Here is a 15,266-nt window from a genome sequence, read left to right as displayed (position 1 = left end):
TTTTCGGAATGTCCAACTGAAAAGGTACTCTTTAATTTTTAAAATTTGCTTTTTTAATTTCACAAGTATCTATTGTTTCCTTCGTACTTTGTTTGTCATTAGCTTCTCGTAATACTTCTATTACCGGCGATATCTTCCGTTAATCCATTGGGTAGGGTAGGATCCTCCAGTAACTCTAATCGTGCCCGTCCCGACCAAGGAGGGAGCGAAGATGGTCTTGGCCAGGAGGGGTGATGAGACCTCAACTAGCAGGCTGATCGAGGTGGACGCTCCAACCGACAGGGCCGAGGCGATGTGCCTTGGCTCGTTAGTCGGGGGCCTCTTCTCGCCTTTCTCTTCTTCCTTCAGGCGAGGGTCTGCCACGTTGTCTTTCTTCAAATTCTTCTCGTACTCCCAACCTAATTGATTTAAATGAGGACAACGATAATCTTGCTTTAGAAGTCGGTCAAGCTATATTTATGCAACCTTCCAACTTGTCTTTTTGATTCTCTAGATGTTTCTTTCACCTTTGCTTCTTTTTCTCCTACTCGATTTCTGATGAGGTTAGGGGAGAATGTTCTTCCGCACTTAGGGTTCGATGTTGTGTCATGGATGTTGATTCGTGCAATAGTGTATTGAGTTATGACGAATTTTACTTCTTGGAGGGAAACTACAATTCTTCTCCTTCAGTTGAGTTCCTCATTCCTTCCACTAGGGACAGATAAAACATCCTCCGTTGGTTTTCTTCACGATTTATTCCGTGTATTTCTCTTTTGGGTTTTACCCTTCCTCCTCACCCCTTGTTGGTAGAAATTGTTAGAAGCGTCTGTCTCAGTATCAGTCAATTCACTCCCGATGCCTTCACGTTTTTCTTTGGGTTTCTTCATCGTTTTAGCGAACTAGATCTCGATCCTTCTCTCAAAGCCTTCTATACTCTATTGTCCATTAAGAAGATAGTGAATGTTTCTTTCTTCTGCTTTTACCCCCGCAATAATCGTTAGTCTTTGGAGGATTACACTTCTTCTTGAGGTCCGTGGAATGAGGGATTTTTGTATGTTCGTGACTCCAGTTAGGGTCTTTGTGTTTCGGAGGTTGATTCTCCTCTTTTCTACTCCCCTGCCTAACCTCAAGATGTCTTTTATTGGGGTTGGGTTATTTGACCAAGTTTATGACTTGAGGGTCTCTTGTATAATGGTATTCTTCTTTTTTTACATGTTTATTTATTTTGGTGTGGTCGGTACTTATAGTTTTAATGTGATTGCTACCCCTTGTAAGCAAGATCTCTTTGGAGGAGGAGCGTCGGTTTAAGATTTCTCAGAAAAATTCTTCAGGAAATACTTGTTTGCCTCCTTCTCTTGGGAAGGTCTCTAGTGAGAGGCGAGGATCTAGCCCTCAATGGGCAAGGGATGCTTCTAGTGGTCGACGTTCCCCCCTCTTGCTTTTGGTGGGAGTAGCTTGAAGCGTCCGCGGGATGCTTCTTTTAATCTAGTTTCTCATGGCATGGGGAAAGGTTACTTTACCTACGGGACCAATAACCATAGGGTGTTACTTCTTATTGGGATGATGCGGTCAACTGGCGAGGGAGAAACTTCATCCCGTTATAAGCAATTATGATGTGTCGAAGTTCTCCACCCTCTCGAAACGATGGTTTTGTGAGTATGTTACTTGTGGAGTCTGCGAGGTATGTATTTTTTTCCTCTTTGTATTGTATTCCTCATTCTTCTTTTTGGGTGTTGTCATGATTTTATAGTGATTTAATCTTTCTTTTTTAGCCAAAATATTTCTAATCATGTGAATTTATTACATATTCAGCTAAAAGGGAATGATATGGTATACAGATGGCAAAAATCGAGCTAAAACCGGAAATTGAAGGCACCAAAAAGGGAAGAAAAGACTTCAAGGCAGATTTGCGGGATTGACTAAACATGTCCATGCTTAGTGATTTGGTCAACATGGATGAAGAAAGGAAAGGCGTGATTTCCACAAGAGAAAAAATGAATGATGTGTTTAGATTTGGAAAGGATTCCTTAAAATATATTATTTGTGATTTATTTACTTTTTTAGAACTAATCATGTACTTACCCTGACGATGGAAGTGGTAAAGAAGGAGATCTTGAAATGCAGGTATGATCTTTCCAATTTCTAATAGCGAATGGGTAAGTCCGACTCAAGTAGTGCCTAAGAAAACATGTATCACTGTAGTCGAAAATTCTGTTGGAAATTTAGTACCCACACGTGTTCAAAATGGATGGCGAGTTTGTATTGACTATAGAAAGATTAATGCCGCCACTAGGAAAGATCATTTTCCACTCCCATTTATAGATCAAATATTAGAAAGGTTAGCCGGTCGTTCTCATTATTCGTAGGAGACTTTTATTATAAATAAGAGGGGGGGGGAGGGTCTCTTCATTTGAATGAGATCCTGGAATTCAATAGAATACTTTATTTTATTAGCTTATTTCACTCTCATACTCTCTCCTTTAGTTTGAATTCATTGCCAGTGTTAATAGAATTCCACTTCTTAGTGTGTTTTTCCATTAACATGTCTGGCTAAATTCTTTGTTTTCTGGTTAAGGTATGGTGATTGCTTGATTCGTAACATGCTGTGAGATATAATCTGTTCTTTTTACACTTGTTAAATGAATATTCATGCTATTCTCTGTGCTTTTATTACAAACATCTGATTTTTAAATGATATAGCCTATTGTTCATTATCAAGAAGGTTTGCTTAGCTAATTAGACTTTACAAATTCTTGTAATTGTTTGTTTAGTTTAATGCTTAGTAGCAACGTAGCATGATTAATTATATCATAGTAATTAGTTATGTTATGGGGAATGTATGATCTAGTTTAAACGAAATATCCTCGTAGGAATTTGGTGATTAGAATCAGGCCTTTCTAATTCTTAATGCTGTTAATAGATTAAATCTTGTGCACATTCCCAGGGTTGTCTGTTAATTAGGGATCAAGCCAACGATCGTACCTTGGCTGACGAAAAGGTAAGAAAAGGTGACGTTGTTAGGTCGTACCAACAACCATAACTGATTTATTTGTTTACATATGTGTTATTTTTACATCAATTATCAACTCACAAGAATCAAGCAAGATCCTAGCCTTAATTGGAAAATCTATCTCTCATATCTTCGTCAGGTAATTTCAATTGTTTTCTAATTTATTTAATTTTTAATTATTTTTTTTTATTATCAAATCTCCCGCTATTATTTTCTTTTTCTTAAAGAAATCAACTTATACTAGTCCTTGTGGAATCGACCCTAGTCCCACTTTCACAAGTGTTGGAGGAATTATTTTTTGTGGTTTCGGCACCCATCAAATTTTGGTAGTTTCGACACCCATCAAATTTTGGTGTCGTTGCCGGGGACTCGCATTTCTAAGTAGATTTATTTATTTATTTATTTTTTTGTTACTTGGCCAAGGTCTTCTCATACAGGTAAATTAGAATACAACCCCGAAATCAAGAAGACCGTACGAAGACTTCGTTGGGAGACTAAGCAACAATCTGAAGGAACATCCACTCCCTACGAAGACGAAAAAGACATAACTTTGCTGAGTCCTCGAGCGTATCCGGAGAAGAAATAATGGCTTTGATTCCTGAAAGATCGATCAAGGATATGACGTCGCCCGATCTGAACCAGCAACCACTGTGCATTGAGTACCCGAACTTGGAGGTAAACTTTGAACTGAAATCTGGACTAATTCATTTACTTCCTACCTTCCGTGGTCTCGCTGGTGAAGATCCACACAAACATCTGAAGGAATTCCATGTGGTGTGCTCCGGAATGCATCCACAAGGTATAAGCGAGGAACAAGTCAAATTGAGGGCATTCTCCTTCTCTCTTGCCGATCAAGCCAAGGATTGGTTGTACTTTCTACCTTCGGGATCGATTACAGCATGGAATGATCTCAAGAGATAGTTTATTGAGAAATATTTCCCTGCCTCAAGAGCCACAACAATCCGGAAGGAGATCAACGCGATTCATCAATTTGCAGGAGAGAGTCTTTTTGAATATTAGTGAAAATTCAATCAACTTGTGGAAAGTTGCCCTCATCATTAGATCCCGGATCACTTGTTGCTCAGTACTTCTATGAAGGTCTACCAAGCATGGATAGGAAACTAATAGACGCGGCAAGTGGAGGAGCACTGTTCAATAAAACCCCTACCGAAGCGCGTAGTCTGATTTCAATTATGGCATCCAACACGCAACAGTATGGGGTTAGATACGATGATCCATAAGGAGAAGTAATGAGGTAAGTACTCTTGAAGATCGTTGAAATAAATTCACATCCCTTGTTGAAAAAGTTGTTGTAGACAAACATCAACAAGTCAAAGCATGTGGTATTTGCGTTTTAACGGGGCATGCCACCGACATGTGCCCAACTGTTCAAGTGTCAACCACCGAGCATGCCGATGCTGTAGGAGGATTTACTGGACAACAAAAGAGAAGATATGATCCTTTCTCCAACACATACAACCCCAGATGGAGGGATCATCCGAATCTGAGTTACGGTAACCAACACCAAAACCTTCAAAGACCCCAATACAGGCCACCACCTCCCCAGCCTAATCCCACACCTGGTCCATATCTTGAAGACATGATGAAAGCACTAGTGACCAATACACAACAATTCCAACAACAAGCACAACAGTTTCAATAGTAGACCCAAACGAGCATTCAAAATCTGGAATCTCAAATCAGCCAACTGACGTCGTCTGTTAGCAAACTAGAGTCTCAAGGTAAGCTACCTTCTCAATCTGTCATTAACCCTAGACAAAATGCTTGTGCTATTGTGCTTTGTATTGGAAAGGAATTGTAGGAAAATGTGAATGAAGATGGTACTAAATATGGGCACGCCTTGAAAAGAAAGCCGAAAAAAGAATTAAAGTCCAACAAAAACAAGCTAAATCCGAAGAGGACCATCTGAATCCTTTGGTAACCAGGCCCCCCTTCCCAGAAAGGTTCACCAAAGCGAAAAAGGAAAAGGAAGAAAAAGAGAGTTTTGAGACATTCCTCAAAGTGGAGGTAAACATCCCTTTACTTGATGCCATCAAGCAAATACCACGCTACGCAAAATTCCTCAAAGAGCTGTGCACTACAAAACTCAAAGAAACGAATGGGTAAGTATGGGGGAGAATGTTTCTGCAATTCTCCAACGAAAACTACTCCTAAAATGCAAAGAACCAGGTACGTTTTCTATAACTTGTAAAATTGGTGTGATTGGAACAAAGATGGCTATGTGTGACTTTGGAGCTTCTATAAACGTTATGCCTCCCACCATCTTTGAGTCTTTAAATGTTGGTCCTTTAAAGGAAACAGGGGTAGTCATCCAACTTGCAGGTTGCTCTATAGTCTACCCGGAAGGAGTCTTGGAAGATGTTCTATTACAGGTAAATGAATTGGTGTTTCCCGCCGACTTTTACGTGTTGGATATGAGAGAGGACAACTCCCCCAATTCCACATCAATCTTGCTCGAAAGACCGTTCCTCAAGACAACTAGAACAAAAATCGATGTGCATAGTGGAAGTCTCACCATGGAATTCAACGGTGAAATAATAAAATTCAACTTCTATGAATCCATGAGGTATTCGACTGATTTACCTACCGCCCTTCTTGTAGATATTTTCGACCTCTTGTGCAGGATTCCACAGCAACTGAAAGCAAGGACCATGTGAAATACGCATTGGAAGAAAACCTCACATTAGAGAAAGAAAAAATCTTTGAAGAAAACATGGTCATAGATCCGAGCATCGGTGACACCATTCTTGAACTCGAAGCTCTTCGAACTTTGCCTCCCATGTTGCTTTCATTGAATTACCGCATTCTTACACCAAAATTGTTCCCTCTTTATTGCAGGCGCCCACATTGGAATTGAAGGAGTTGCCAAAACACCTTAAGTACGCCTTCTTGGGGGAGAACAAAACATTACTGGTAATTATTTCAAGCAAACTCACTAATCTTGAGGAGGAAAAACTAATCAGAGTGCTTCGCGAGTTCCGAGAATCCATTGGGTGGACTATCGCCGACATTAAAGGTTTAAGTCCTTCGACTTGCATGCACAGAACACTCCTAGAGGAAAGCACTAAACCTTTAAGGGAGGCCCAATGCCAACGGTCGTTCTCATTATTGTTGTCTTGATAGATATTCAGGTTTTCATCAAATTCCAGTGGCGCTGGAAGATTAAGAGAAAACAACATTCACATGCCCATTCGGAACTTTCGCCTATAGAAGAATGTCCTTTGGTTGGTGCAACGCACCCGCTACCTTTCAAAGATATATAGTTATTATTTTTTCCAATTTTGTTCAACATTTCATTGAAGTTTTCATGGATGATTTTACTGTTTACGGAAACTCATTTGAAGATTGTTTGGAAAAGTTAACTAAAGTACTTGAAAGGTGCATAGAAAAAAATCTTGTTCTGAATTATGAAAAATGCCATTTCATGGTAGATCAATGTTTAATTCTAGGGCATATCGTGTCTTCTAGGGGGATAGAAGTAGATAGACGTCATAAAATCCTTGCTTTATCCCACTATCGTGTGGGAGATTTGTTCATTTCTTGGACATGTAGGATTTTATCGACGGTTTATCAAGGACTTCTAAAAAATCCCCCAACCATTGTGTGCGCTGCTGCAGAAAGCCACAAATTTTGAGTTTGATGAGACTTGTCTGAAAGCCTTTGACAAGTTAAAGGATTCCCTAACATCAGCACCGGTGATTCGTCCCCCTGACTGGAACCACCTTTTTGAGATAATGTGTGACGCTAGTAACCACGCCATCGGGGCTGTCCTAGGCCAAAAGATTGGAAAAGATCCCCACGTGATATACTATGTCTCACGAATGTTGGACAACGCTCAAAGCAATTACACAACGGAAAAAGAATTTTTGGCTATTATTTTTGCTTTAAAAAAATTTCACCATTATTTACTTGGAACGAAAGTTGTTGTGTATTCTGGTCATGCAGCGTTGAGATACTTGTTGTCAAAGAAAGAAACAAAACCACGACTGATAAGATAGATACTGCTGCTACAAGAATTTAACCTAACGATTAAAGACAAGAAAGGAGCGGAGGACCTTGTAGCTGACCATCTTAGCCGATTGGTCACCGACGAAAACCCACCACCTCTAAATGATAAGTTCCCGGACGAACATCTTCACACCATTCAAGGAGTCACCCCATGGTACGCTGATATAGTCAATTTCTTAGTTATCGACATTCTACCACAAGATTTACTTGAGCAAGGAAAGACAAAATCAAAAGTGATGCCAAATACTATGTGTGGGAGAGCCTTACTTATGAAAATTTTGTTCGGATCAAATCTTTCGAAGGTGCATTCCTGAAACTGAAATCTTCTCAATTCTTGAGTTTTTTCATTCATATGCATGTAGAGGTCATTTTGGACCAAAAAGGACAACGAAAAGTGCTAGAATGCGGTTTGTTTTGGCCAAGTATGTTCAAAGATGCATATCTATTTTGTAAATCATGTGAAAGTTGCCAAAAAGTAGGAAACCTTGGCCATCGTAATCAAATGCCCCTTTCCCGATACTTGTGTGTGAAGTGTTTGATGTGTGGGGAATCGACTTTATAGGTCCTTTCCTATATTCTTTTGGCAAATCTTACATCATTTTAGGAGTAGATTATGTGTCCAAATGGGTAGAGGCAAAGGCTACTCAAGCCAATGATTCTAAACCTGTTGGTGGAATTTGTTCAAGGCTAACATTTTCTCTAAGTTTGGTATGCCAAGAGCAATTATAAGCGACCGAGGGACACATTTTTGCAACAAGGTGGTTGAGGCATTGTTCAAGAAATACTATATCACTCATCGAATCTCGACTGCCTACCACCCCGAAATGAATGGTCAAGCGAAAGTCTCCAATCGAGAGATCAAATCAATACTCGAGAAAAGGTGAATCCTAACCGAAAGGATTGGAGTACACGCTTAGATGACGCACTTTGGGCCTATTATACGGCGTACAAGACCCCCATAGGTATGTCTCCATATCATTTGATTTATGGTAAATCTTGTCACCTCCCCATCGTACATGAGCATACGGCATATTGGGCAATCAAGCAATTCAATTTGGTAGCGGGAGGGCAAAGAAAGTTGCAATTACAAGAACTTGAGGAGTTACGGAATGACGCCTACGAGAATTCAAAAATCTACAAGGAAAGAGCCGAAGCATTCCATGATCACACCATTTCTAATTCTTAATGATGTTAATAGATTAAATCTTATTGACGTTTTCAGGATTGTCTGTTAATTAGAGATCAAGCCAACCATCGTACCTGTGACGTTCATAGAATTTTGTACGTAATTGGAAGACTAATTGGTAATTATTAGGAATTTAAATTTAATTAGTAAATAAATTATAGATTGAATTTGGGATATAATTAAACTTGAATGGATTAAATTGGAGATCTTTATAATATTCGAAAGCAAACTCTATTAATTAAGAAAATTAGGAAGGACGTAAAGGGTATTTTGAGAAAATTTTAATTAAATAAATAAAATAATAATAATAATAATATATATATATAAAGCGAAGAAGAGAGAGAGGATGAGAGTGGCCACACTATTGGTAGCGGTATGAGGGGGGTTGGAGCACAAGTTACTCAGGAACAGACCCAGGCAAGGATATATAACATTACCAGAGAGGAAGCCTCAGCATCGAATGACGTGATATCAGGTACGATATTGTTATATGACATTGCGGCTTATGTTCTAATTGATCCTGGCTCTACACATTCATATACTTCATCCGAATTTGTATCTAAAATACCGGGAGAGAATAGCCCATTGGGATGTAATTTGATGGTTTATTTGCCCGTGGGAGGGGGTGTGGTAGTGAACAGTGTTAGGAAAGAGAGCTTAGAGAGAATCGGAGATGTAAATTTACCTGTAGACCTTTTAGTGCTGAATTTGAAGGAGTTTGATGTGATTCTAGGGATATATTGGTTAGCGCAACATAAAGCAATAGTTGATTGTTATAAAAAGGAAGTAATGATCGAATGTTCTAGCAAATCAAAAGTAATATTTATGGGGGATCGTCGAGTAGTACCAGATTGTGTAATATCAGCCATGGAGGCAAGATGATTGATGTTAGAGGGTTGTGAAGCATATCTAGCCCATGTGGTAGATACCGAAAAGGTTAATGCCACATTGGAGGAAATCCCGATAGTGAGAGACTTCCCTGAAGTATTTCCTGACGACTTACCAGGATTGCCACCGCATAGGGAAGTGGATTTTGCCATAGAAACTCTTCCAGGAGTTGCCCCAATTTCTATTACGCCGTACAAAATGGCCCCAGTGGAATTACATGAGCTCAAAAAGCAAATCAAAGAATTATTGGGGAAAGGATTTATTAGGCCGAGTACTTCACTGTGGGGAGCACCAGTGCTGTTTGTGAAGAAGAAAGATGGGAGTATGAGGTTATGCGTCGATTACCGCCAATTAAACAGGGTAACAGTGAAGAATAAATATCCACTGTCGAGGATTGATGACCTGCTAGACCAATTAAAGGGAGCTACAACATTTTCAAAGATCGATTTAGGTCTGGTTATTGGCAGTTGAGGATAGCAGAGAATGACATACCGAAGACAACTTTTCGTACTCGTTATGGTCATTATGAGTTTCTAGTGATGCCCTTTGGGTTAACAAATGCACCAGCGGCATTCATGGCGTTGATGAACTGTACATTTCAGGAATATTTGGATCACTTTGTTATTATTTTTATAGATGACATCTTGGTATACTCGAAGAATAGAGAAGAGCATGAGCAACATCTGAGGGTAGTGTTACAGATTTTGAAAGAGAAGGAGTTATATGCTAAGTTAAGTAAATGTGAATTTTGGATAAATCAAGTGGTTTTCCTTGGGCATGTAATATCTGGTGATGGGGTTATGTCTGACCCTTCAAAAATAAAGGCTATTATGGAATGGAGAGTGCCAAAGAATGCCACTGAAGTCCGAAACTTCTTAGGGTCAGCTGGATATTATAGGAAATTTGTTGAGGGTTTCTCTATAATTGCCAATCCTCTAACCAAGTTGCTCAGAAAGGGGGTAGAATTTCAATAGACGGAACAGTGTCAATAAAGTTTTGATGAGTTGAAGAAGAGACTAACCTCCAATCCGATTTTGATTTTGCCGTCTGGTAGTGGTGGATATATAGTGTATACGGATGCTTCTAAACAGGGTTTGGGATGTGTGTTAATGCAAAACTTGAATGTGGAGGAGCCTGCAGAGATTTTGGATATAAATGTAAATTAAGAAAAAAAGATATACTGATGGTAAAAGTGAGATGGAGTCATCATTCCCCAAGAGAGGCGACTTGGGAGGTTGAGGAGCATATGAAAGAGAAATATCTCTATTTATTCCATTGAACGGGTAAGTTACTTAAATTTTGGGGATGAAATTTTTATTAGGAGGGGAGAATTGTGACGTCCGTAGAATTTTGTACGTAATTGGAAGACTAATTGGTAATTATTAGGAATTTAAATTTAATTAGTAAATAAATTATAGATTGAATTTGGGATATAATAAAACTTGAATAGATTAAATTGGAGTTCGTTATAATATTTGAAAGTAAATTATTAATTAAGAAAATTAGGAAGGACGTAATGGGTATTTTGAGAAAAATTTAATTAAATAAATAAAATAATAATAATAATATTATATATATAATAATATATATATAAAGTGAAGAGAGAGAGAGCGAGGATGAGAGTGGCCACCGCCTCAGCTCTCTCTCTCCTCTCTTTACTGCACACACACACACACATACATAGCACGCAGCACACACAAAAAATTCACTTTGTAAATTTGAAATTCTCTCGGTGAAAAAGGAAAACAAACAGAGGTAAGAATTTATATTTTAAAAATTATAATAATTTATATAATTATATTATTTAATTAGTTCATTTATTAAATATTGATTATATTGAGCGGTGAACTATTTAATCGAAGTATTTTATGATTTTGGCTATTTAAATTAGTGTCAAATTAAATATCACATTTAATATAAAAATGATATAGTTGGGTGATTAAAATATTAAATTTGTTAGATTTAATTATTATTATAGGTAATTTACACAATTCCATAGGAATGGTTAACCAAATATGTAATTTTATGTATTATTGCTTAATTAAATTGTATAGCAACGATAAATTGACAGAAAATTCATAGAAATGTCTCAAAAAGTTATATTTAAAGAATATTATGTTATTAAGAAGGGAAGATGAGGTTTTAATGATAATCTCATTTACGAATGTTATTAAAAACGACAATTATAAATATATATGGGGTTTGATTAAATGAATTCTTATGAATTAGTTGATAAATCAATTATATGATTGAGAAGCTAGAAAGTATAGTTATCTAAAATAAAATGGAACAGGGGTTTGGACTTTAATATAAGTGGAATACTAAAAGATTGGTAGAAAATGTGCGAATATTATATAATAGTTTATTTAGAGTTTATGATATGGTGTATATATATATATATATATTGATTATGCGTATAATATTCTATTATAGGACGTGACGACAAAGTAGAGGGTTGAGCAGTCCCTTGTGAATCGAAGTATTTTGAGATTTACGATAAGTATAGCTAATTGGATTTATATATATATATATATATATCTATATGTGTAGTATTGTATATATTATATATATTGATTTCTTGAATTCGAACGTGCACTTGGCTTTATATTATTATGCGTGGCTTTCGTATATTTATTGTTTATATAATTAGTTGTGGATTATTTGTTAGATTATCATAATATTGGTGAAATTGTTACTATGTGATATGTGATGGTAATGTAGAGATATGCGGGATATGATTATGTGACAATCATATAATTGATTGTTGATGAAATCAAATTGGGAGTTGTTATTGAGGAAGTGATTATTATAAAGAATAGAATGACGATTGTGAGTTGAAATAAAAGATGATGCTTACCTAGTTGGGAACACAGTCAATGGTTTATGAAAATGTGATTGATAATGAGATATGAAAAATATATGATTTAAGCTAGGTACCATGGCGCGTAGGGTACCGAGGTATTCCGGGCAATGGGGAATATCCTGTGCTATTAGCTACACACTGGGGTGGTGTGGGGATACCATGTTTGTTGTGATGTTCTATGCTAATATTGCTACACAGCTGAAGTAAAAGAGTGTGAGGATATCACACAACGGGTATCCTGTGTTGTATATGATATGATGATGGCCGACGAAACCATTGACTGATGTACCCCAGCTAGAGTAAGTGGGGCCCTTAACTAATAAATGATAATGAATGAATATTATGTCGTGGATTGATTTACAGTTGTGAGTATGTATTACTGCTTATATCTGATGTTGTTGTATAACGAATGACTGTTGTCGGTGTGACTGCATGTACGTGAATCTTTGTCTGTGTATATATATAGACTGATCAGCTATACTTATTGAGTAGACAACTCATTCCTTGCCACGTACTTTTCGGGGAATAAGTCACACTGATTAGCCATATTGGACTTTGAGCGGTGCCGACGTCTTTATTAGGTGGGTCAGCCGTGACATTTGAAGTCAGAGTTTTTAGCTGTTTGGATTATTAAATATTCTCGTCTTTTATCGGGTTGTGGTTAAAATTGTGATACTATCTTCCTTGATGTTATGTATACATAGACATCTAGTGTGCGTAATATAAACTTTAGGTGCTATATATTATCTTTTGTGATATATATAATATATTGATAAATTAGAATTTATTTTACGGGTTGAAAGAGAATTTCTTATAGAAAGAGTTCTGATTAAAGAAATGATGAAATAGTAATAATTAGATGTAGCGAGTAGGCGGTGCTATAGTACCTTGGCTGACGAAAAGGTAAGAAAATGTGAGGTTGTTAGGTCTACCAACAACCATAACTGATTTATTTGTTTAATGATCAACTCACAAGAATCAAGCATGATCCTAGCTTTAACCGAAAAATCTCTCTCTCATATCTTCATCAAGTAATTTCAATTATTTTCTAGTTTATTTAGTTTTTAATTATTTCTTTTTAATCAAATCTCCCCTCATTATTTTCTTTTTCTTAAAGAAATCAACTTATACCAATCATTGTGGAATCGACCCTACTCCCACTTTCACAAGTGTTGTAGGAATTATTTTTAGTGGTTTCGGTACCCATCAGGGAGGTTGCTTCAGGATCTAAATTCCTTAAGTCCGAGGTTAGCGAAATTGACTTAAGTGCATTCGAGTTGATTTCAAAGAAGAGCTTGATAAATCGGGGGAATTTGAGTTGGTGTCTTCACCAAAAGGATGAGGATCTCTATAATCAAACTATCTAAGATTGTCGCGTCACCCTCCGTAACATAGTTGGCCAGTAGTATCTTTGTCTCAAAACATTTCTAGTGAGGGAACCAACTCTTGAATGGTTCGCGCAGTTGTCTTTGTGAACTTCTCACATGACATATTCTTCTTCATCGGGGTTCAAGCATTTAAGCAACAGGGACGAGAACCCTCTTTTGTAGAGATCATCGTCTATAAGAAAGAACTTGGCCGATCTCGACTTCATTTTCTTGCTTCTTTCAGTTGTTGTGGGAGAGTCCCGTCTTTGACGAATAGGACGATAGGGGTTGCTTATGTTAAGGTGAGGTTATCTCCCACAAGCACTTCTTTGCTTCTTTCTTCGTTTTCTTTCGACAAGTTTACTATGGGTTTAGCTTTCGATCAATAGGGTTATGCTTCTACCGCTGATGAAGTGGGTCGAACTGCCTAGTTTAGCTAGCTGATCAGCTATTGAATTTCTTCTCTAGGAATTTATTTGAGTTTGAATTCTTCAAACATCTACATTTTTTCCTGTAGTTTTGCCAAATATTTCGTCATCTTCTCCTGCCTTGCTTCATTTTACCCTTCAGCTTGACTGACCTCTAACTGGGAGTCACTAAATGTGTGTAGTCTTCTAGCTCCTACAACATGAATCAATTTGCAACCTAACAAGATAACCTTGTATTTGGCCTCATTATTTGAACGAGGGAATTTGAGGGTGATGGCATATTCTATATTGTCCGCTTTCGGGTTCTTGATGACTATGCCCACTCCACTCCTTGTTGAAGTGGATGATCCATTAACGAACCATTTTCATACTTGGTATTGTGCATCGTCTTCTCCCCCTGCAATCTCGGAGAAGAAATCTGCCAAGACTTGCGCTTTTATGGAGGGCCTCAGCTGGAATTCAGTACTGTCTTCGCTCAACTCCATTGCCCACTTGATCATTCTTCCAGAGCCATTCGGACTTGTCAGGATATGTTTCAAAGGTTGATTTGTTAATACGATCGCTTGGTGGGATTGGAAGTACGAACGTATTTTCCTTGATGTCACTACCAACGCTAGTGCAAGTTTCTCAATGGAGGAGGGGTGGTATTCTGGCTCTGCTCCTTGCAGTACTTTGTTGATTTAATAAATAGGCTGATGTTTTTTCCTTTCGCTCTCACTAGTACAACACTTATCGCTTCTTCAAAAATCAAAGAGTATGCATACAACTTTACTCCTGGTTGTGGTTTGGTTAGTAATGACGACATGGATAAATACTTCTTCAGATTGTAAAATGCTTCTTAACACTCTTTATTCTACAAAAAAATTTCTATTTTACTTAAAATTTTGAAGAAGTGTAATCCTTTTTCTGCTCATCGAGAGTTAAATCTGCTCAGGGCTACCATTGTTCCTATCAACTTCTGGACATCTCTCTTTGATGTTGGAGGGTTCATCTCTTGTATTGTTTTTATTTTTTTTGAATTTGCCTCTATCCCTCGATGTGAAATCAAGTATCTCATGATTTTTCCTTCTTGCACTCCGAAGGTCCATTTGGTTATATCCTTGGAAGGCGTCCAAAAAGCTTATCATTTCACATCCTGCTGTTAAGTTTACCAATGCCTCGATCCTCGGGAGGAAGTATGAATCTTTGAGACATGCTCGGTTCAAATTCCTAAAGTCAGTGCACATCTCCACTTCTTGTTTGGCTTAGGAACCAAAACAACGTTAGTGAGCCATTTCGGGTAGTGTACTAGGCAGGTTTACCCAGATGTTATCAGTTTTTTTTACCTCTTATTATTTCGTTCCTGTCTGGTCCAAAATTTCTTTTGTTTCATAGGTCGGTAAGCTGGGTTGACATTCAATCGATGAATCATAACTTTAGGGTCTATCCCGACCAAATTATGTATAGTCCATGAAAAAGCATCTGAGTTGGTTTTAAAAAAATTGCACTAGTTTTTCTTCCAACCCTTATTCCATGA

The 15,266-nt window shown here is 37.6% G+C and overlaps 1 protein-coding gene across 1 annotated transcript; it reads left to right on the top strand.

The window, feature by feature from the left end:
• The first annotated feature begins 5,223 nt into the window (after positions 1-5,223).
• Positions 5,224-5,667, top strand: LOC148785199 (uncharacterized). The gene has a single exon (XM_088885908.1). It carries the CDS (start codon positions 5,224-5,226, stop codon positions 5,665-5,667), a length of 444 nt encoding a protein of 147 aa, XP_088742034.1.
• Positions 5,668-15,266: the final 9,599 nt, after the last annotated feature.

The sequence above is a fragment of the Sesamum indicum genome, linkage group LG10, assembly GCF_026168435.1.
Source record: "Sesamum indicum cultivar Baizhima isolate 11 linkage group LG10, ASM2616843v1, whole genome shotgun sequence".
NCBI lineage: Eukaryota > Viridiplantae > Streptophyta > Magnoliopsida > Lamiales > Pedaliaceae > Sesamum > Sesamum indicum.
Note: the sequence above shows the minus strand (reverse complement) of the source record. Positions and strands in the feature narration are given on the sequence as shown.

Coding starts and splice junctions, on each gene's coding strand:
- LOC148785199 (XM_088885908.1), top strand. CDS start 5,224: ATGGCTATGTGTGACTTTGGAGCTTCTATAAACGTTATGCCTCCCACC.